Source organism: Pygoscelis adeliae, unplaced genomic scaffold, assembly GCF_000699105.1.
Source record: "Pygoscelis adeliae isolate BGI_AS28 unplaced genomic scaffold, ASM69910v1 Scaffold65, whole genome shotgun sequence".
Taxonomy (NCBI): domain Eukaryota; kingdom Metazoa; phylum Chordata; class Aves; order Sphenisciformes; family Spheniscidae; genus Pygoscelis; species Pygoscelis adeliae.
In genome coordinates this window covers 1527861-1551985 of record NW_008824864.1, presented here as the reverse complement: position 1 = coordinate 1551985, position 24125 = coordinate 1527861, and the positions used below count along the sequence as shown (strand labels likewise).

The 24125-nt window shown below is 38.0% G+C and overlaps 1 protein-coding gene across 1 annotated transcript in view; it reads left to right on the top strand.

Annotated features, from left to right (window-relative positions):
* ANO2 (anoctamin 2, calcium activated chloride channel) overlaps positions 1-24125 on the top strand; it is a 188227-nt gene that overhangs the window by 82320 nt on the left and 81782 nt on the right. Inside the window, exon 12 of the mRNA XM_009324365.1 lies at positions 8309-8392. Coding sequence (XP_009322640.1) covers positions 8309-8392 — 84 coding nt within the window. The remainder of the gene's footprint in view (positions 1-8308; positions 8393-24125) is intronic.

Below are 24125 nucleotides of genomic sequence, written 5' to 3'. Positions count from 1 at the left end.
TGCATATGGACGCTTATGAGTAGCGCAACGTTGTTGCAAACGCATGCCTATAAAAACTCATTATTTCACTCATTTATTCACTACTTTCCAAGAGCACATAAGTGTGTGTTTTTTCCTAGATTCATCCACACCTTTCTGACTCAGAGCTATAGAAATAATTCTAACGCTTGGAAAACATAAACACTTTTTTTGATTCTAGATCTTGACTTCAAATCAGTAAAACACCACTGACTCTTCAGATCTCATCTTCCTGCTTCCATTCTATTCTGCTACTTCTACTGCAATATTAAATTTCTTCGAGGCAGCATAGAAAGTTTTTGCCATTTTGTGTGTAGGTTTGTGTGAAAAGCTTCTGATCTGTAGCTTGCCCATTTAATAGTTCGTTACACAATAATGAAATTCTCACTATCTCTGAATGTATGCCTATCACAGCATTTTCAAATATGAGTGCATTAAGGTAGGCATCTTGAGCTGAGATTTTCAAAGGAGTCTGAAAGTTAGACATCCAGATTCCATTAGCTCTTCCATAGAAGGTGGATGACCTAACAGAACACATGCATCCAAAATGTAAATTCAGGCACCTGAACTATGTGGCATAGTTTCTAAATGAAAATCAAAACCCTTCCTCTCACTTCAATGGGGGATGTGATTCTCTCTTTTCTAAAATTCATGGTTTTTGCTGAGGTAATTATCTATGAATTTGTTTACCTCAGTTTATAAAATTAAGAGGCTAGGTTTTGGGGGTTTTTTAATGTATTGGCCATGTTATTCTCTGAAGTCTTTGGAAGATCTAGACTCACAGGGTGAAGCTGCATAAAATGCCTCAATAGTTCACTGCTACCACTAGGTAGAGATACCATCCTTACTTTCATGCCACTAATTCTAGTGTCTCACCCATCACCTGAACCTACCAACTAAAGCCGTGGAGAAGTAATTCCAGAAATAAAGTGGACAGTGTTTGTGGTGGAGGGGACCAATTAATTAGATAAGTTTTCACATAGTATAGTTAGGGCATTGGGCAGGGGAAGAGAAGAATGTGTGAGTTAGGAAGACCCTTTTAGCAATGATGAGCCATTAAATCAGCTCATCTGTAGCATTCAACTTCATCTATAGATTGCAGCTGCGTAGCAGCTTAAGCCAATCTAACTCCACACTACCATAGTGAAACTATGAGTGGTGAAAAGTTCAGACAGCTGATACAGCATAAGGGTAGTTGGCGATATGAAGGGTAGGAGTTTTTATCCTGGTCATACCATGCAGCTGCATGTGCACTGGTGTCAGTGCAAGGACAGAAATGGAAATGTGTGGCTAGTGCAACATGAAATTGAGTTTGAGAGTATGGGAGCCCAGGCTTAGATTCGCTTCTGCTGCTGTGAAACTCAAGCCATTAAACTCAAGCCTCAAGTATAAAAGCTTTTGACTACAAATTCAACATTTGTGTTTGCTTCAAATAAGTTGTTTTCATGAACATTCCTGGCTGTAAATCCAGTCATTGGGATATTTATGGGAAACAATTAAAAGAAACATTGTACGGCTGAAACAAATTAGCAAAGACTGAACAAATATTTGTGGTCAGAGATAGATTTTTAGTTCAAATTAGCTAAAGTATCTGTATTTCTCTACATTAGAGAGGAGCCAATGCTCTAATCTGGATCATGGTTCAACTTGAAAAGTTCACAAAGGTTTGGAAAGACAGTGGTTGGTTAGAATATACACCTTCTGGAACCAGAAAATTCTGGATATTATAAAGCTTTTGTTAGCTTGTGTCTGATGTATATGCTTTAAGATGTTGTCCTGGTTTCAGCTGGGATAGAGTTAATTTTCTTCCTAGTAGCTGGTATAGTGCTGTGTTTTGGATTCAGGATGGAATAATGTTGATAACACACTGATGTTTTAGTTGTTGTTAAGTAATGCTTACACTAGTCAAGGACTTTTCAGCTTCCCATGCCCTGCCAGCAAGAAGCTGGGAGGGGGGCACAGCCAGGACAGCTGACCCAAACTGGCCAAAGGGATGTTCCACACCATATGGCATCATGCTCAGCATATAAACTGGGGGGAGTTGGCCGGGGGGCAGTGACCACTGCTCAGGAACTGGCTGGGCATCAGTCGGTGGGTGGTGAGCAATTGCTTGTGCATCACTTATTTTGTATATTCTTTTATCATTATTATTATTATTACTATTTATTATTATTATTTTCCCTTCCTTTTCTGTCCTATTAAACTTTTTTATCTCAAGACATGAATTTTACCTTTTTTTTTTCCGATTCTCTCCCCCATCCCACTGTGGGGGAGAGTGAGCGAACGGCTGTGTGGTGTTTAGCTGCCTGCTGGGTTAAACCACAACAGATGTTCTAGGAAGTATGCCTTAAAATGCTATATAGAGTCACATTGCTTTTACCTGGTGAGCCAGGTTGCCTGTAAGCCATGGGTTCCAGGTGCACAGAGACTGAAAACAAGAAAAGTCCAGGGAAATGAAAATTCCAGAAATATCATAAATGGCCAGTGATGAAAAAATGCTATTTCATAAACAAAAATCTGATCTGATATTACCTGGAAGAGAGTTTCATGTGTGGCAGAAAAACTGGGCTATTTATGAGGCATTCTTATTAAAATGGGAAAGACTGATAGAGACTTTGAGATCTGGCATGCTAGAAATGTTCTTATCTTATATTCACTTATCTATTTCTGCCAAAGGCAAGACATGGAAATTAATGACATTTGCAGTAGTTCTATCCATGGGATTGATGTATGTACTATGTTGTAAGTTTGATTTAGCATTCAACTTTGACACTACTTGCCCACTCAATCATAGATCTAAAATCTATGACCTTTGACAAGCTGTAATAGGACGAATCTACAAAACGTTTGCCTCTTTCATGCATCAGCGACCTTCTCTTTTAACCTTCTCTCTAAGTTTCTTGGGATCACTGTGGTATATAGCATGCAATATGTAGCCTTGGACCAATAAGTTCAAGGTCCAGTGTCTCATGATTTTGATCTTGCTTAGAAGAAAAATACTTTTTCCTAGTTGGAGGAAACTGTTGGTTTCTAACCTTGCTAATTTCTAGGATATTTTATCTTGAGACCATAATGTTATGATTTGTGAAACAGCTATTTTAGATCAAAGTTAAAGGATTTTGCAGTGTTTATTGTATTTCTTTTTGCGAGAGCTACAAATCTGTAATCCATCCAAAGTATACTCAATCTTAAATATTGACAGAGAAAAATTTCCATAAACACACTCCCCTAAAGAGTGCCTCCACAGCCAAGTGTTCCCACTGTTACACATTATCAGCCAAAAAAAGAGACAAGTGCCCAAAGGGGAAACAATCCATTCTTTAAGAACATTTCCTTGGAGAAGGGGTTCTATGCTTATATAGTGGCTAAAGTGATGGGGTCCTAGTCTGTGACTGCAACTACTCCATACTACCATAGGACAACTGAAAACAATAAACATGACAGTGATATGCACAAAGATTTCAAATTTTCTAGAGTCCAGGTAATATTTTATCAAAGTTAGAGCAATAAGGTAAGCTGGAAGTTGTTCCACTGACAAGGTGGGTGGTGCCCCATTTTAATGGGCTAGCATCCAACTTTACAGCTGGGTTTCTTCTTTATGTTTGTCAGCTCCTTTGTTTCAGCAATGACTTATCATGCAGTAGAATAAATAATTTTAAGCAAAATTTTCAATACCATAATTCAAGGGATAATCTGGCTTCACACAATTCCACTTACCGATGTAGGAGTATTTAAATGGGTTGAATTTGAATTGAATAATGAACAAAAATATATGATGCTATATTCTGCTACAGTTATCCACAAAATTTGGTATCTTGACATTGCAATGGCAGCATTTGGTTGTTTGGTCTTAAGGGCACTTAAAAATCTGAGGCCATATTTCAAAATTTAGTTTTGAAGGTAATCCTCCGAAGCACTACTACTGGTCTTGCTCTATGGAAGCAAACAAAGGCATTCTATCTATCTATCTATCTATCTATCTATCTATCTATCTATCTATCTATCCATCCATCCATCTATCTATCAAATATATTTCCATAATATACCTTATGGGTTCTTTTGTTCTGACTACTTCAGTTTTATGTTGCTTTACAATACCTTTGACAGCTGAGATCCTATGTACTTGTACAGTGGCTTTTGTCTTTTAACATCCCTAGACTTGTAGTGTTAGATGACTTATTCAAGCTTTTGTTTTAATTTTTCATAAATCAAACATATTGTGCAAGTGATCTGGACTAAAAAGATTGTGAACATCTACCAGTGATCCCTTCATACATGCTGAGATATAAAAGTACTTTTCTTTGGATAAGCATCCCATTACTAGGACAGTCTAAACAGATCATTGGTGTGAATGACAATCTCTTCCTTGGCCTTCTCCCCCGACTCGCCACTGTGTCATCATCATAAGAAACAGAGGATTTTAGTCCTTGGTTTATAATAATTAAGGCTCTTGCAGCAGAGAACAGCTGGGCTCTCTGTTCTGTTCATTCCAAGTTTCCATCTTGATTTAGGGCAGCAGATGGGTCATTCCAGTTCTCATTTGTGGAAACCTTCCTTCCTACCAGCGTGCACTGCTTTGCTGCTCTGCTTGTGTTCAGCATATCAGGATAAGACTGTTCAATGAATTCTCAGTGTTTCTTTGACTTTCCTTAAAGCGTAAAAATGAAGCAGTGGGTTGGCTTATTTCTTGCTGATAACTCTTTTGATCTGTTAATCTGGGATAGTTTCTAAGGTTCTATTTTTTCTTAGCAACCCAGATGTGTTTGTCATGCATGCTTTGTAAAATTCCATTATAATTTTCTTCCTAAATCAAAGAGTAATTAAGAAGAGTTCAGTTCTCTTGATAGATTCTTATTGAACTGGATCATTACCTACACAGCCTTAATTTGTGATGTATTGTGGATACACGTGTTGTACGTTTGCAGCAAATCCTGGAGACCATTCTCAAGGAAAATTCCCACTGACGTCAATATGAGTTTTGTCTGAGTAAAAATTTCATGATTTGGCTCTTTGTTTTCAGGATGGGAATTATCGTTTTCAACTCTGAGTACTCATTTGGCCTCAAAGTACCTTGGCTGACATGGTTTTCAATAAGTGTCTGGCAGCTGTACTGGCAAAATTCCAGCATTGTGGGATTCATATTTATCCCTACATGGACATTTGGCCTTCTTCAAATCATCACAACTATTTCTAGCTTATTGTCCTAAGTGTAGAACTCTTCCCATTTTCAGACAAAGAATTGATTCTGAATCACGCTCTTTTTACAGCAGAGTGGAGTTGTTCCTTTACATCCATGTATATATCATCAAGTATCTCTAAATCTGTATTGTGAAGAATTGTTTCATGCAATATACTCATAAAACGAAGATATAGATACATGCATTCCAGGAGGTGCTGTGGTCTGTTCAGTCAAGGGTAAGATGACTTGGCAGATTCAGTGAAGACAGATCAACTAATTTTCCAATCCAGATGTAGGTGTATGAAATGCAGTTAAAAGGACATTGAAAAGTCTTACTAGGAAAACTAAACATAACTTGACCACATTTGAACAGTGTATGCACTCAAAGCAAAACTGTCAATAGGAAAAAAGTAAGTTACAGTACAATGTTTTGCTTGGCATTTGATTTTCTCCCCCTTTCTCTTTTCAAGCCATTTTTCAAAAGTTGCTCTGGCCTCTGACAGCTGCCCCTGGTGACCCAGAATGCTTTGCTTAGCAGAAAATAAGAAAAAAGGAAGAAAGCCAATTTAGCTCTGCAGGGGATCCCATAGTGTGATAGATCTTCTCAGTTTCTTACAGCTTCATTTATCTTATTTCCGTACTTTCATCAAGCTGTCTTCTCTCATGTAGCCATCCGTGTCTGATGCCTTCATCCTTTCTTCATGTAAGTCTAGAGATGTTTCTTCCATGTGACCTTTGAACCTTATCTAAGGAAGCATAATACAAATCAATGTAAATCAACAAGCTAGTGAAAACTTACAAAACATGAAGATACATGCATTGACCACAGCATCTTTAAACACTTAATTGTTGTATCTTTATCTCTCCTTTCCCCATCCTGCTCACCACCATTTTTGCTGCTAATCAGCTTTTGTAATGTCAGAGATTACCCGTGCCTCAGTATTTCTTGGAGTTCCACATACATTCATAGCACTTTGTAAGTAATAACAACAGTGACCCTTGTGATAAGAAGTGCTATAGTGATTCCTGAACTTCATTCATTGTGGTATTGATTTTTATGTGATGCATAAGTAATGTAAAAGAACACTGTGATGCAAAGAGTGTCACACTTGCACCCTTAGAACATGTTTTATTAATTTGAATAGTACATGAAATTACAAGCGTAAAACAAGCTGTCATGTTAGCAGTTTCATGATATTTGTTTGGTATAGCATCGTAGTGCTAGAGTCTCAGAGACATAGCTGTACTTGAGCTTTAGAGAAAAAAAGTTCCCTCAAGCCTCCCATGTTAGTACCAGACTCTCTGGGAGCAGTAGAATGCATGTACCATTTGTGGGACTGCCTTTAGGGCAGACATACATATGACTTGTTCATAGAGTTCGAAAAGATACGGAAATATTCATTTAAGGCAGTTATTTAAATGATAGTGTGCTCACATACCTGTTCAACGTGTCAGGAAAATCTCATGATCAAGATAAACAATACATTGGAAGTCCCAGTGTGTCTATATACTGGTGTGCAACAGAGAATGCTCAAGATGGTGCCTGATGTAGTGAAAATGTTACAGATAACAGAAAATTAACATCACATGTATAACCCAAGGAAGACTGCTGAAGTTCGATGCAACCCCTGTTCTATTGTCCATGAGGATTAATTAAGTTTTTAAAAATATGGGTTTTATTCTCTTCACGGCTATCAGATTCATTAAAAAGTTTTAGTAAGTCGATTTTGTGACTGGGATGATAAGCATATGTTCTAATTATAGTAAGGATGGATGGTATCACCAATGCCGTAGGAATAGCCTTTTTGTGGGAGGCATCAAATTCAAATTCCAGGCTCTGAATGAATTCAGAACTTGGCGGGAATGAGGAGAAACATGGCATTTGTCTTTTTTATGAGCTGCCGTCTTTAAAATCTTGGTAAGTTTCTGCTACCATGCTTAATTTATGCTCTAATTTGGAAAAGAAAAATATAATTTGCAAGAAAACCTTGAAAGATTCTTGATAGGGGAAACTGGGCCAGATCTGACAGCCCAAGAAGAGGTGAGGCAGCCACAGCTCCATGCCCCCAGGTCCAACCTGGAGTAAGGCTAAGCATGTATTCCCAGTAAGCATATGTACACAGAGCACACATATATACCACATATGTGCATATATTTACATGGCCAGCCACACAGATCACACAGACAGACACACACAGCAGGCACACAAACACAGACAGCACAACGGCCTCATTCTGCTCCTCTCCCTGGCTGAGCAGGATGGAGGTCTGCTAGTGAGAATATATATATGCACACATGTACAATGCGGATCCCTCCAGCAGCTGGGATCACTCAGTCTGCCCAGTAGCTGCCACTGGACTCCAGTCTCCTCAGTTGCTGGCACCCAGAGGTACAAGCCCGCAACACTACAGCCCCTCTCCAGTTGCTCACTCACACATACATCCTGCTCCCCCAGAGCTGGCTGGGACTCCAGTGGTCCGCCAGCAGCCAGCCCACCCTAGTCTTGACCTTGAAGACACACGCAGACATACACACCAATGCGTCACACTCCTAGAGACCCCCAGACCCTGTGGTCTCTCTGGCATTTGGTTGGGATGGTTGCTCTGATAGCCAGCTCCACCATGGTCTCACCCTTAGAGACTCACACCTCCCTGACTCCCAGGCACTTCACATACTTACCAGCTACTCCAGCTTGATCTCCACTAGCGCTTACATACTCAGACTCACACCTGCACTTACTTGCTCCAGTTGCTGGTGGGCAGACCCCCATACAGACCAGCAAACTATTAACATGTGACCGGCCATTTTTATCCCCTTATCCCTCTACTTTTCCACAGTTGTTCCTCCCCAAGTGACCTAGATCCCTCCCTTCCCCACCTTTGGTTCTTCCCTAAGCATCCCATAATAAGTCCTGTGCAATCCCTAAATGCTCTTCCCCCGCATCCCATAATGTATCCCATACCTCTAGGCAGTGATCCCCCTAGTCAGAAAGGTGCTGTGGTGTTGAATCACCTTGATGGCTTGGATCGTGAATAAGTGACCAGAACTTTTTTTTTTTTCTCTTTTCTCTTAATCATAATCACACATTTGGTTGTTTTTTTCCCTTTTCAGGAGCATCCCAGACCAGAGTATGAAACCAAACTGCTGCAGAAAAAACTGAAAAATAAAAACATCACAACAGAAAATTCAAATGAAGTAAGATGCAGCTTACTCTTTTCACTTATATTGGATTTGTGTTTCGTTATATTTTCATTACCATTTTGTCTGTCTCTGATGGATAGTTTGCAAAAGACACTTTTTGGTGCTCTTAATCAGCCTTGTAAGTTGCTTGCTAGGGGTCTGGTGTTATGCAGCCCTGCAGTGCCATTGAAAGGCTTTGAGGTCATAACTTTTCGAGCTCTGCAAAGTAAAGCAATTTGCATAGGAATATGGTTGACAGGTGGTTCAGGATCTAATCTGTAGAGTGATAAATGATTAGGAAGATAATCACAACAGGAATTCTTATAGCAATGACCTAGAATTTCAGTACTTTGTGGACAATAAAGAAAACAGCTTTTATTATAGTAATTTCATTTGCATAGTTAACATCGGCATCTTTAGTCATGTCGCAGTTACACAGTTGTGAAGTTTTGATAGCATTTCCAGTATAAATGGAAAAATAAGAATTGGTATATCGTTTTTAGATTGAAGTGTGTTTAGGCTTTCTATGGCTATTTCAAACCGAAGAACAAGCACTTTTTTTTCCCAATCCCCTCTTGTAAAATGCTGATTGAGGTCTATTTCCTAAGCACTCATAAGTCCCTGTAGACTTTGTCCATTAAGCTTGGTTAACCATTGCTTATTCCCTGCATGCCACATGTGCCAGCAAAGCCAAAGCATTCCAAACCCATGTCCAGTTTCCAGATAGAAGGAACAGTTTAATTTGTTTAAATATTGAGAACCAGTATCTGAAGTGGAGAATACTCCAGTTTTCAGGTTTGGTCCAACAAATTTAGCCTTGCAGCTTATGAAAGAACTTAACTATCCCTTTCTTCTGCTGATCACCATCAAGATTGTGAAGTGTTTCCAGTGCATCTTTCATCTCAGTGAGACTGTCTTTCACCTGTTGGGCCCAACCAAACTCCACAGAAGACAATGGAGAGATTCTCGGTTACTTTAAGTGGCTTTGGATCTTGCCCAGTGTGAGAAGGGACTCTCACATAGCAGTGTGGGGAGGTCTTCCCTTACACATTAAACAGTTCTCTAGGCCTTCCAAGTGAGGGATCAAAGACTGTAAAAGACGGATAAAGCAGCTGCTGCTGTTCAGCTTTTTCTGACTTAATGTAAGTGAAATCTGGAAACAAGTCAGCAATTGATGCTGTAGAATATTAGACTTTTGTAGTCATGAGGCAGTGTTAGATGATTATCTTGCTTAAATGAGACACAAAGATCACAGCATTATAAATAAAAAATTAAGGTAAAAGAAAGCAATGAAAAATGCTAAGAGCATGGAAAATGAGGAACAATGTAAAGATCCAGCATATATATATAAAAATGGGAAAAACTCCTTTCAGACATCAAGAAGGGAAAGGCTTTCCTGGAATATTTTTTCTCCAATTACTTTTTGTGCCAATGTGGATGGAAAAATAGCACCCAGAAAGAAAATATTTGCTTCAAGTTTTTAGGGCATCTGCATGCAGACTTTCTCCAATGTCCTTATAAGAGACAAAATCCTATTTTTGAAATTGATGTAGGCATTTTGAACTGCAAAACTCCTGATCTTTAGTAATATTTAATTCTGAAGAAATTTTGAAAAAAAAAACCAGTTCATTGAGTCATTTAAGTATTTTCTGGAAAAGTTTCCAAGAGTCATCTCTTTTCTAAACTTCATTAAAAAATAAGGTACATTGACATTTGCCATCAAACAGTTACTCATAGGGAGAAAACAGTTATTCATATAGCAGAACATTTCATTTGGGTTGATTAGGGTAGATTTCTAATAAATGCATTCATCCCGCACTTACTGACTACCATCTCATCCCAAATTACTGAAATATATTCCAAACTTCTGAGCAGTTTTCAATCAGTCAACATTTTGCTTACTAATTCTGTTGCAATCTCTTTTTTGATTTCCCTCAAATTCTTTCCAACAAACAGCATGTTAGTCTGGGTTTGGAAGATGTGTTGCTCAGTGGTTTGTACCTCAATCTCTTATGACATTATAAGGGCAAAAAATGTTTGTGTGAGACCTGCTGAAGAGGAAAAAGGCCAGTTCTTTAATTGAACTGTTATGTTTAATGTAACTGTGGAAATGTACCATTACATTTTGCTTTGGAAGATCCTGAAAAATTAGACACTAAAAGCGATGAGCATTTAAGACTGCAATACCTCTTCTGCCTAATTTTTAGAGGTTTTAATGTTTTCTTTTTCCTCCTTCGGATGGCTGTATGTTACACTCATTGCCAGACCATTAGCTCAGGAGCTTTTGCATGGCAGGTTAATATTAAGACACAGGTTTCTGTGAGGTCTCTGGCTCAGTACTTCTGTCTTGTTGGGTGGAAGCCAGGGTACAGGACTTCGTCATTAATAGTGCAGATCTAGTGTCTGGACAGGCATCAAAGTAGAGGTCTCTCTGTAGTTAAAGATTCAGTCCTCCCAATTTTTTGGTTTTGTATGAATACACAGATGCCTGTGAGGTCTCAGTCTCATCATATCTTGATTGACAGTCTAATGTCATGGCGTAAGTCTCTTTGAAGTTGGCACCTGAATATTTTTAGCTAACTAGTGTAATTTAAAGGCATGTCTTTTGGGTGTAGCTGGTCAACAACTGTAGTGTGCTGTGTTGATATCAAAGGACAGGCTCTGGCACCACTGCCTAAAACTTCTCATTACTTATCTAATATGAAGTCAGAAGTCTCCAGTTCAGCAGCTGTGGCTTGTTGGGATAGAAATGATGCCAAAGCTGCAGCTATTGTGAGAATACTGATTTAGAGCTTACTTAAAGGCATATATTTCTATAAAATTACTGGCTTGTTTCCAGTATGTTAATTCCTCTGTTCCGCTGAGGATGTGACTAGTTTTATGGCAAGAAACTGAGCTTTTATGTGGAAAGCTCTGTGTACAATGCAATTTTTATTTTTTTTTTTGCCTTACTCCAACAAGGAGTCCCTGTGAAGCTAATTGGGTTATTTTTGCAATGAAGGGATAGGGGTTTGATTATGGGCTGGTTTTGTGATTGCAGCAGAAAATCGACGCCACTTACATACTCTCTTAAATGATAACTTGGGAATACCTGTTGAGAGGAAACCTACTTCAACATACAGTTTTCCCTGTCTGCTGTTGAAGTCATTAACTTTAATGAGTGTGGAAGATGCCCAGCACCTGTCAGGGCCAGTAAACATATGAGTTACTCTACCCAGGCAACAAATTCCAAATCAGCTTGATGAGACTGACAATAGAAAGTATTATAGATCTAATGTATTACTTGCCCAACGGGGTTTATGTTAGAGAATATGGCTTTCATACAAATACTACTTAGGGTATTTACGCTACTGTAATAAGCAAAGAACAAAATTTCAGCCTACACCACCCTGTGTGGTTCAGGCTGTTTTAATAAATATTTTATTGGTTATTTTGAGGGTGGGAGAGAAACTGTGAGGGCTCAGAGCACTTCACAAAAGTTTGATGTGAAGTTACTCTTAAAATAACACCCTAAGGTTCTACTATTTCAGAAGAGAATTCGTTTAAAGCTAAAGGAGTTGAAACATTTACATGAAATGCCTCAGGTTAGGTAGCAAATGCATAAACAGACAGTCCTTATGAATTATGACATTCATTTAAAAAAATGACAAGTCCTAAGGGACTGATTCTGGAAACCTGCAATGATTTGGCTTATAATCAGTAGCACTATTTGATTCTTTGTGGTCACATAAATAGAGGCTTGCAGTCTAGAGCTTCTTGATTCATCTACGTTAAAAGGCTGCTTTGTCCTTGCAGCAGAGATGAAGGCTTATGTGTGCATACATGAATGCATGTGTCTGATAATACATTCGTGCATATATGGCAGATGCAATTTTTGTAATAAAGCAATTCATATTATTTTTTGTTGTTCTTGTTTAATACACTATAACACTGAAGATGCGGATAGAAGTATTTAACAAATAGGGTAAAGTTACTGTATCTGCAGAATGTTAACTAAAAAAGGTGTTGGATATTTGTAATCTCCTGATAAGTTCTTCCTCTCTCTGTGCAATAGTAATGTTCTCAATGGAAATACATGCAAGTCAGGAAATGAAAATTGGTCTTGTGCCTGAAAACATGCAGATGGGTCTAGATCCAGCTCTCACTGGAGCTGATGGAAAGAAAGCCTTCCAGTCATTTCTGGGACAGGTGGATCAGGCCCTGACTCCTTTTCATTAAATGTCCAGCTGATCTGGCAAACGTGATGCAACATTGTATATTCTTATCTTTCCTATTTGGCAGGAAACCGAATAACTCATTCTACATATTTCTCAAGGAACATTTTCGTTATAGAAAAAAGGGCTTGTCTCTTGGCTCATGTCCTTACTTGGAGCAAACCCTGGAAATAATAGAATCTGGCATTCTATCTTGCCTTTAATTCATTTTAAATATGAAAGTGGCAGAATAAGTTATTTAAATTGTTAATTCAGCTGGTAATTGAAACAAAAGAAATAAATATTTCTTTCTGAACCATTGTTTCAGTTAACCACTGAATTAAAGCAAGCTGGTTTGAAGAGGAAGGTCTCTAGTGTAATGATGATACAAATAAATATAAAGTAGAATAGTACATTGCTGATGAATACTTTATATGTATATTTTAAAAATTTCAGCATTGTGAAACATGAAATAGGAATTCTTGCTACTAGTTAGTTCCTTACCAGTTTTTTTTTGCATGAGCAAACCTCCCACAAGGCCTAAGAAACACTTCAGATGTTGGAGCCCACCTCTTTATTAAGCAAGTCCTTGATAAGATTAACTAGAGAAAAAAAAATCTCTTTTTTTATATATTAGCTGTAACTGTAGAAGAAACCAAGATAATTGGTCATAAATACTAATTTAAACAACCAGAACTGTAAAAGAACTGTGAATAAATCCAGAATTCCTTAATGACTAATATTGAGAAAATAATTTTTTAGCATTTATTGGACCTTATTATTAATGTGATAAAACCACCAACTGGTTCAGTATTTCTTAAACTGTCCAGTGTCTTTCCAGCATTTTTCATTGTTTTACTTTGAACTTACACGTTCCAAGCATATGGGATAGTAAGAGGAATATGTAATAACAGATCTTTTTTTTTCTTTTCAACTTATTCCTTGCATCATTAACTGTTGAAAATAAAAAATGTAGAATGAATGAAGATGAATGAGGACACTTACGACGATAATCTTAGAGAGAGATCTCATTCTCTTTATTGTATCAATATTTGGTTGGCTAATTGGATCAAGTCACATTTGAAGTGTAAATGTCATAATTCTGATTATTTTAATGTTTATTTGAGTTCTGGGTTACACCAGTTTTATACCAGTATTCATAAACAGAATATGTGTCTTCAAAAGACTTGACACGGTCTTCCAGTGTGTTCTGTTTAGATGTGTGGGTTCATTGACTATGGGGTATATGATGTATATTCAAACCTCTTCTCTATAGTTGTCTTGGAATTTGGTTATCTTTGCATGGAGTAGTGTAAAAATTGCAGCTAAACATGTCCCACTTGCTCACTGTGTCTCTGAAAATCTGGGATTTTCTCATTTGTATCGAATAAATGAACCCCACATATAGCCACAGTTCTGTGCTCCAGTATTTAGAATTATATTCCAGTCAGCCTTCAGAAGGAGGTAGCTCTTCTAATACTCTTGATAGGAAGAAAAAAAAAATGCATAGAAATATACTATCATAGAATAATTCAGGTTGGAAAGGCCTTCAGAATTTATCTAGTCCAAACTCCTGCCCAAAATAGTGTCAGCTATGATACCAAACCAGGTTGCTCAGGGTATTATCCAGTCGGGTCTAGAAAACCTCCAAAGATAGAAATGGTAAAACCTTTCTGGACACTGCCTGACTGTCCTCATGGTGTAAAAGCTTCTCATTATATGCAGCCTGAACCTCTCTTGTTTCAACTTATGCCTATTGTCTCTCGTCGTCCCAGCATGCACCACTGTGAAGAGCCTGGCTCTGTCTTCTTGATGACCTCCTTAAACAAGCTGAGTAAGCCTTGTTCCTCAGCCTCTTTCTGTGGGACAAGTGCTCCAGGGCTCTGTGCCTGACTCACATAAGTTGAGCAATCTATTTTTCCTACTAGAGGGCCCAAAACTGGACACAATATTTTTTTTTAGATGCAGGCTAATGAGTGCTGAGAGGTGGAGGCAATCACTTCCCTTGATCCACTGGTTAAGCAGTGGTTAATATAGCCCAGGGTGCTCTTGGCCTTTGCTGCCGGGGCACACTCCTGGTTTATGTTCAGCTTGCTGTCTACACAGACACCAAAGGGCCTTTTCAGTAGAGTCTGTACTACTGCAAGGAGTTTTCCATTTCAAAGGCAAGTCTTTGCATTTGTCCTTGTTGAATTTCATAAGGTTCATATAGACCCATTCCTTCAGCCTGTCTAGGTCCCTCTGGATGGCAGCCATGCACTTGAGCATATTGACTGATCTCTCACCAATCTGATGTCATCTGCAAACTTGATGAGCAAGCATTCCATCACCTCCTCCATGTCCTTCTTTAAAGATGTTAACAGGGCAGTCCTAATACAGACTCCAGCAGTACTGCAGCTGTTACAGGTCTCCCGGTAGAGTATGACTCATTAGCTAATACCCTCTGAGCCAGACCATCCAACTTGTATTTTGCTGAAGTCAAGGCAAATGACATTGACAAGTCTCCTCTTGTCCACAAGTCTAGTCATTTTCTCACTAGAGAAATTGCTCTCTCAGAAAGCAATCAAGTTAGTGTGGCATGATTCACCTTTGGTAAATCCGTAATGACTGCTCACAGTCACCTACTTCCTCTTTATGTGCTCAGAAATGGGTTTCAAAACCACTTTCCATGGGACCAAAGTAAGGCTGAGTTCCTTGACTATCCTTTTGTCCTTTCTTTGAAGATGGATACAAAATTGTTCTTTCTTGAGTTGTCACGGCCCTTCCCGGATCTCAGTGTCCTTCCAGAGGATAGAGATCAACCTTGCAATAACATCAGCCTGCTCCTATAGCTTCCATTCTTCTTCTCCAAAGTTATAGGTAAACAAAATCACTGCTTATCTTTTCTAAAGGAATAAATCATCATTGTTTTGTCTAGACATCAAAATGGTGTTTAACTAGGAATACTGGATGCTTTTTTATTCAACTGTTGGAGGTTGAACAGTGCAGATCAGAGCCAGGATTTTAAGAAAAAGGTATCTAATGCTTGTGAAACTCTTTCTGCCAAAATAAAAATTAGTGGTCTTTTTCAGAAGAGCGCTTTGAACTTAGAAACAAGAGAAGGCAGGGCTGCTGTTTGTTGGTCTTATTTGTGTTATTTATTAAGATTTTGGCTCAGGGAGGCATTCTTTCTCGGGCAGTACTACAGCTTGCATTGTTTAATCGTGTAACTGGGACTTAAGCATACGATTAAAGTTAAGCACATGCCTCAGCGTCCTGAATATGGATACAGTTAAGTGCTTTCTTGAATTGAGATCTAAGCTTCTTGTTGACAACATTAAAGATGATGCAGGTCTCTTTCCTATTAAACTGAATGGAAAGACTCATTCCTACAGGTTCTGTTCATCAGTACTTGAAATTAATGGGAGTTCTGCCTCAGTGAGTAATAAAGTATTAGTCCTTGAGTCTGCAATTACTGCAGATGACTTACTATCACATTGTACCCAGTCAAAGACCGTAATAACAGGTCAGAGGGTTACAGCAAAGTCTCAGGTTGAAAAATAAATCTCCAGAAGTCTGCTGGGTTTTAATTTAATGCAGATACTTGAACTTAAGAAAAACTAGAGTATTTTCCCTTTCCTGTGTGCTGGTGACAAACTCCTGTGTCTTGGAGTATATTTTTTACCTTCCGTTGAGCATATTTATAGGGTAAATTTCATGCTATTAATCTCCAAGGTCAAAACAGAAGCCCAGATTTGGGACAAAATTTACAGAAATTGGCTGTGGAAACAACAGTCAGTTAAGCTAGCTGCCAAGAATTTTTTATTTGATGCACACTGCAATCCTGTCTGCAATTTTAAAGAAATAAACTGCATTTACATTAAATTCCTTTGGGCATCCATCCCATGAAGATTGAAATTCCACATACTTCAAGCTTAAAGAGCTAAAGAAGTCAGTTTGAATTGCTCAACTTTTGCAGGTATTACTATGCTTAATTGAAAAACACTTGTCTGCTGAGCTGCTGATTTTCATGATTCACTTAATTTAGGGTTAGGATGGCATTGTGTTTGGAAGCTCCTTCACACCATGGTATTTCATGTAATAGATAAACTTGAGTTCTTACCGGGTTATTCCAGTCAAATCTTTCTCCTGTTGATGTCACCTGGGTATTGTACAACTGAATCTAGTGAGAGTAGACTTTTAATTATTAATACGTGATGCCAGATTCACTGCTTCTTTCAATCTCTATTGTTCATGTAGTGAAAATGTGAAGTTTGTTTGGATGCATGGACTAATTTAACAACTTCCAATGGCATACTCCAACTCTAGCCTCAGAGACTGGTGCATAGCTAATGATATAGATAAAAATGGAATACTACCTTTTTCAACAGTGAAAAGAAACCTCTAGTGCATCTCCTCTTCCGTTAAGGAGTCCACTGAAAGATGATGGAGTGGTATGTATGCGCCTTTAGCTATTCCTTTGTAGGTAAGGATAACTGTTCAAAATTCAACCCTCCAAATAGTTTTCTTCTATTCTTAAAGTACCATGAAATCAAACCAGAAAATCAAAGGAGGATGTTACAAAGCTTTTACAACTGTCTGATGCCAGAGTGCAAGAACAATTTTAAAATTTACTGCTATCTTTGGCCCAGTTGCCAAATTTAGCTAAAATCTTATGTTTAAAATCAGTCTCATGTTTAAAATGGCCACCTTACTTGTGTGGTAGTCTGTGTAATCCCCTCCCCTCCAACCCCTCTCCCTCCCAAACAACAGTGAAGATCATTCTGATGGGTTTAAAATGGGATGGTCCTTTTAACATCAGTCTGGAACTTTTCCTAACCCATATACACCAGTTGCCTTCTTTTCTCTGCATAACAAATTACAGTGGCTTAGAGAAAGCATAGACAACTTAGTGGACCAAGTGTTGCACTCTGTTTTACTTCTTTTGGACCTGATTTTCCTGTTCTGTGCTTGATTTTCTTATTGAGATTAATTGCCTGGAAAGTAGGTCAGACCTCATTTCTTGAAACAACCTAAATACCATTTTGAAAGTGTTGATACTTGCCTCTTAACATTGCAAATGGATCTTTAAAAATTAACCTACTTTAATATTTGAAAATATTTAATATCTCAGTCAGACTGCTTTGTTTTGCAAATGCCGTATCAAAAATACAGCTTCAGTTCTGTCTTCCTGTCAATGCATTATAAAACCCATCCTTTAGTTAGGTGACTTTTCTTTTTCTTTTTTTTCCAGAATTCTGGGTCCACCCAGTGAATTCAGTTCTTGCATCTGTTTCCTCCTCTACTGTCACTCCTTCACTGCTTGGTTTCAGCCTTTCCTTTCTTCCTTCATACCAATTTCTGTTTTCTGCGGCTCCCATCATGGCCTCTTCTAGTCTTATTCTCCTCCTTCCCCAGATTCTTTTCTTCCACTTCACCTCCAGATATTTGTCTTTATTTTTACTTATCCTCATTTTGCATCTCGTAGTTTCATATCACTACCTATATTTTCTGGCTGTATATTTTTCCTTAGTAAGGACAGACAGTATAGCAAGGTACAGTGGCTATGCCGGTGAAGGAGGAATAGATCCCACCTTTACTTATGGGGCAATCACTGACTATCAGTTCTAAGTTCAGAGACAGCTTGCTGAAAGTCTACACTTTAAAGTTGAAATATGCAGACTCAGTTGTCAGCTCTGATTAACTGAATGTTGAAGCAACCTAAAATCAAAAGTAGAGAATCTTCACAAGAGAAGGAAGATCAAATTTCACTGTGCGCTGGTAATTGTAAATCAACAAAAAGGAATGAAAGGTCTTGGATGGCATGGGTTAGGCAATCCTATGACTGCTTTCATTTCTGATAGGATCTAGTTTGACTCCTCACTAGCCTGAAGACTAGCTGTGGACTGTATACAGAGGGGCTGTAGTATGTCCATTGCCTTCTCCGAAGCTGAGGATGGCAATAATGGTAAAATTATACTAAACTAAAGTTCTTGTAGAGGAAATCCAGCTTATCTGTGAGTTCCCTAGAAGGGCTCAGTTAACTGACTCTTGCTGGTTTCAGGTGTAATTTTACCAAGGCCAGTGATCTAACAAAACACTGAGGAAAAAATTTAATACAGTTAAGGGGGGTAGATTTAGACTAGGAAGACATGCAAACCATCATTTTTTATATGGAAAGAGACTTTGTCTCTTCTTGACAAAACTGACACTGAATAACAAGAAAATTAAAATTAATGTGATCTTCTTGGGCATTATTTAAAGGGGAAAGATTATCAAGTCTGGGAATGGATGTTCTTAATTTGCAGATAAAGCACTTAAAACATTTTCAAAGAAGACTTCTTTCTATAAACATCAAACATAAAGACATTATTGATTTTATGTTTTTTCTTTTCACTGGATCCATTGTCCACTAATTGGTACATACAGAGCAAAGTGAACTACCTTTATGGAACTATCCTTGCAAGATTGTGAGTCATAGCGCCAGGCATTATGAAGCAAAACAGCAAAACCCTAGATAACAAACTGTTTCAGATATATTTCCTGAAATGGTCTGCTATTATGGAAACAATACTGACAGCAAATATGCCATATCCAATAAATGAAAAATAGTCTGTAAATAAAGTTTTTTACTGCAATAAGGTAACCTTTGAGAAATGAAGGGTGTCAATTAGTGAAGTATGCTGGATTGAAGAGCTTTGGGAGTTGAACACGGAAGAGGCTTAACATTTCAATGTTTTAAAAACTATTGTGAGTTTGCATCCAAAGCATGCATGAAAAAAATAATAGGAAAGGACTCTGGACATAATTAGGCTTAATTACCTCAAAAAAGACATCAGATGTTAGAAGACAGCTCACAATTATAGCTGTAGCTGTGAAGTTGAAATAAAAAGTTGTAAAAAATAATTCTGAATTAGGCTTTTAAAAAGAAAGTTAAAACAATTGAAAGGTCTTTAAACATACTGATAAAAACACCTCGCAAAATAACTGACACATCTGTGTAGTAAAAATGAGATTCTAATTGCCAAAGACAATATTTTTCCTCCAATATGATGATGATTTTAACACAAGATACAAAGGCAGGAAAACTAGTTGGAAAAAGGGAATGGGAGGATATCAGCTGTAAAATCTATATTTGAATTTGCACCAGCACAGGCCAGGGGATGACTGGCTGGAAAACAGCTTTGCTAAAAAAGTACTTGGGTGCTCTGGTGAACAAGCTGAACATGAGCCAGCAACGTGCCCTTGCAGCAAAGGCCCACAGCCTCCTGGGATGCATTACGACGTGTGTTGCCAGCAGATTGGGAGGGCATCCTTCCTCTCTACTCAGCCCTGGTGATACCACAGCTGGAGTGCTGTTCCTAATTCTACACCTCCCTGTACAAGGAAACACGGGCATACCGGATTGAGTCCAGTGAAGGGTCACTAAGTTGATAAAAGTATTGGAGCATCTGTCATACCTTTGTATGAGCCTTTGAGAGGCTGAGAGCTGAGATTGTTGAACCTCAGGAAGAGAAGGCTCGAGGGGATCTTATCAATGTGTTCAAATACCTGAATGGGAGAGATTCATGAAGATGGAACCAGCCTCATCTCAGGAGTGTCCAGTGAAAGGACAAGAGGCAATGGGTACCAACTGAAATACAGGAAGTTCCATTTAAACATAAGGAAAAACTCTCTTACTGTGGGTGGTCAAACACTGGAACAAGGTGCCCAGATAGTTTGTGGAGTCTCCATCCCTGGAGATAATTAAAGTCTAACTGGACACAGGCCTGAAAAGCTGTCTCTAACTGACCCTGCTTTAAGCAAGGTATTGGACTAAGATGATCTCCAGAGGTGCCTTCCAACTCTGGCTGTTGTGCAGTTCTGTGAAATGCAGGAAAGAAATGATCCAAGCAAGTGCAGACAAACTGGTTTGACCACAATAGGCACATTTTGAAAGAAAATGTAATTTAAGCTTTACTAGAAGTACTTGAGAAATGGGACAAAATGTAAAATGGGTTTACTAAAGGCAGATTAATAAACCATGCCATCTTCAACTGGTGTCTTTTTTTAATGATATAATTGATTCCCTAAGGAAGGGAAATGTAGTATACCTCAGTAAACTCTTATAGTGTTATCCCACAAGGGGAATATCACATATTTAGTAGTTTATAAATCAATACATTTCACTGGAACTGACTGGAAAAATGGTTATTAGAATTTTCATTGAAAAGAAAAGAAGAAAATCTTATTTTAAAATGGTTAATTTGGCAATGCAACTACAGCGCCTTCCAGCCACTGCTGTTTGCTGCTTCATGCCTCGTTCTTCTCTGCTGTCCTTCATGTGTGATGATTTTTCATCATCCCTTTTTTCTTTTTTTTTAATGAACCAAACATAGAGGACAGTGTGCTGTGAGTAAGGAGAGCAGCTGATTACTCAGTTCAAGGAGAGAGAAGAGTGTCTCTCCGTGGGTATCTGAAGAGGGGGAGTCCTGCACGGTCTGTAAGCCTTCCTACTTTTGTTCCTGGCAAACAGCAAGGGGTTCATTGTGTATCATTATCACTGCAGGGCTAGAGGAGATTATTTTAAACTGTTTTTAAAAGTTTACAGGACTACCTGTGAAAGAGATGGGATTAGAATTCAGGACATGTCTGTTTGCTCTTCTCTAATTTATTTCTGTGATCGCTTTTTCGCTGTTTGAATTTCAGGTGGTATACCATAGGGCTTTTTTCCCTTTGTTGTTGTTGTACCTTCTAATCCTAGTATTTCTTTTCCCCCCCTCAATCTACTTTTCCACACAAACCTGCAGATGAGTCTTTTTAAGTATATGGCATGGCTTCTTTTTCTTTCTGTGCTTCATCTTTCCATGTGTTTAAGTGCATACATGTTGATTCATCCAGGTGAAATGAGATAAAGTATCAGGCTATGTAGTGGAAAAAGTATCATGCTGAATTTGACTGTATGAATTTCAACACATATTTCCTCTCCTCTGCATCTTTAAAGTGACTTAAATGTGCTATAGAGTTGGGAATAGCTTGCTTGAAGAAAGCTAATGTAGAGAATGTGGGAAACTTTGCAGGTAATCTGATCATTTTAAAAATGACTGAGGATCTAAAGCTTTAGAGTGTAGATAAGTCCTGTTCTTGACAGATTATTTTTTTTTTGCAATGGGTATGATACAACAAAAATATTTGTTCCTTAATTATTCCTACCCCAGGCTTGTTCAGTTATGGAAACAAGCACAGCATGGCCAGGTTCTGCCACTCTGTTCTTCAGGACTCAGAAGGCTCCCATATTAAAAAGCCAAGATTTCATCTACTTTCATCTATTCCAGTATAAAATCACTGTTGATGAAAATTAAGCCCCTTTTCATCTAAGTGCCAAGACAGGGAATATCACAGACTTTTAAGACCACTTTTGCTGGTTAGTTTCTCCTTATGAAATGGAAAATCTAGAGCAGATTCAGTGACACAAAAACTGAATCAGAAAAATGAGGTCAAGCACAAATCTGACTAGATTTTTTAAAAGGTTGTAGAAGAAAGAAAGTAGACAATTGCCATTTTGGCTAACTTCCAGAATGGCTAAGATTAAATAACTAATAAAGTGTACATTTAAGCATAATTTAAAAATTACATTTGGATTTTTATAAAATAAAAGTGTCTTTTCCTAGGTTTGTACTACGTGATAAGAGATGGTCTAAATGGGTTTGCATGGGAGCTGGAGCATTACCAGCCTGAGCAATTATGGTGCAGAGTTAGAAGCAAGGCTAAAATCTAAGGGCAGAAAAGGATATAACGAAAGAATAAAATAATCACAGGCTTTTGAAGAAAAGAGTAATTATGAACAACTTACAGAACTTAATTGCTATCCATTTAGGAAACATAAGGCCAAAAGCAATGTAGACTGAACTGTTCAAAACCCATAGTTGTGCAAATAGTGAAGAGCAAATAAAACTTGCTATAGCATTCTCCCACCCTATCTCCTTGTGCCAGTTTTTTGTAAGGAAGAAAAGAAAAAACACTCATAGGTGGTGAGGCAGACGGGAAGGCTGCGCTCCAAAAAAATGGTTGTTAGCTGATTTTGTCACCATGCCATGATGCATTGTCACAGCAGCAGGACAATATGTATATTTTGTCTTGACTAATAGTGCCAAAACCAAGTTTTGTCTAAGAGCTGTTTTGTTGTGTGACTCTGATCTTATAAAGATTGTAATTTTTCCTTTGTCTGTCCCCTCCTCCACCTCTCCCCACACGCTTTTTGTTTTTTGGTAACATGAGGTTTTAATGTAGTCACTAGGAATAAAATACTTCCTTTCCGCCTTGGATTTACTTTTTCATTGGTGAGTGCACGATGTGTTCCTTCATCCCTTCCCATTCTACATCACAAATCTCTGCCTTACAAGCAGTTACGCATGCCTGAAGTCTTATGCGTGTGCATAAACATTCACTGAACCTGGTTTAGAAAGAACTAGATGCTTGGTGTTGGTTTAGAAAGCACTGAAAGAGAGTGTTACAACTCACTACAGTTTCTCTTGGATCTGGTGGAAAGACTATAATTACAGACGTGTTATGAAGACTGCTTACATGGTGCTCTTTGAAATGTAAGAATTAAATACAAATTAAATAAAAAACTGACCTGCAGAGATACCACTGGTTGCAAAGATGAAACACCCCCTGGACCTAAGAGGTTCCGTATATGAAATACAGATTTTGGTATTAGTTTGGCTAAGCAGAGTTTACAGTTTCTGCCATTTCCTTTGCTTTTGTGTGAGTCAAAATTAACTAACCACTGAAACTAAGAGTAGCACTTACTGTCTTCAAAATAAAAGCACTAAATTATATCTTGGAATTGCATAACCTATACATTGACAAACAAGCAAATATAAGCTGTAAGCAACAAAAAAAAATTAACCTGCTCATAGTAAATATACGTGCATTTCCTCTAGATATTTCATTTCTTTCCATTGTAGTATCACACAATTTTCATTTTAGCCATTTGTTATAGATGGGATTTCTAATGTTGGGTCTAGTAAAGTTTTATCTATTTTCAGTAGCTTACAGCTGTATAAAACAGTATCTCTTCAGACCAGAATTTTGTGTTATGAATTTCTGAATAGATTTTGGAATTCCCAACTTCTGAATGTCCAAATTTTCAGCTTTGAAGTACTTTTTGATGTAATCCATTGGACAGAAGCATAGAAGCTGCTTATGTGGAACAATCTCTGTCTTAAAAATGCATATGCTGAGTCTTCTCCTACTCCCTAATTCTTATAAAACATAAGTTCACCTTCACTCTTTCTTCACCATTGCTACAACATAGGCTGGTACTGGCCTGTGTTTGCCATGTGTCTTTTAAAAGTGAGACACAACTTTTTTGTTGCATAAAGTTTATAATGGCTGCAAACTAGAAAGCAGAAATGAGACTTTTTTAAAATGCAGTTCTAGCTTGTCCATTGATGAAAAATGAAGCTACCATTGCAATTCCAGTGCAGCTATTTGCAGTTCCAAACATTTCAATAGTATTTTTAACATTTGACCAAAGTTTTTTGTCCCTAAGACATTATCAAATATTAAGTGACATATTGGTTCCTTCTACT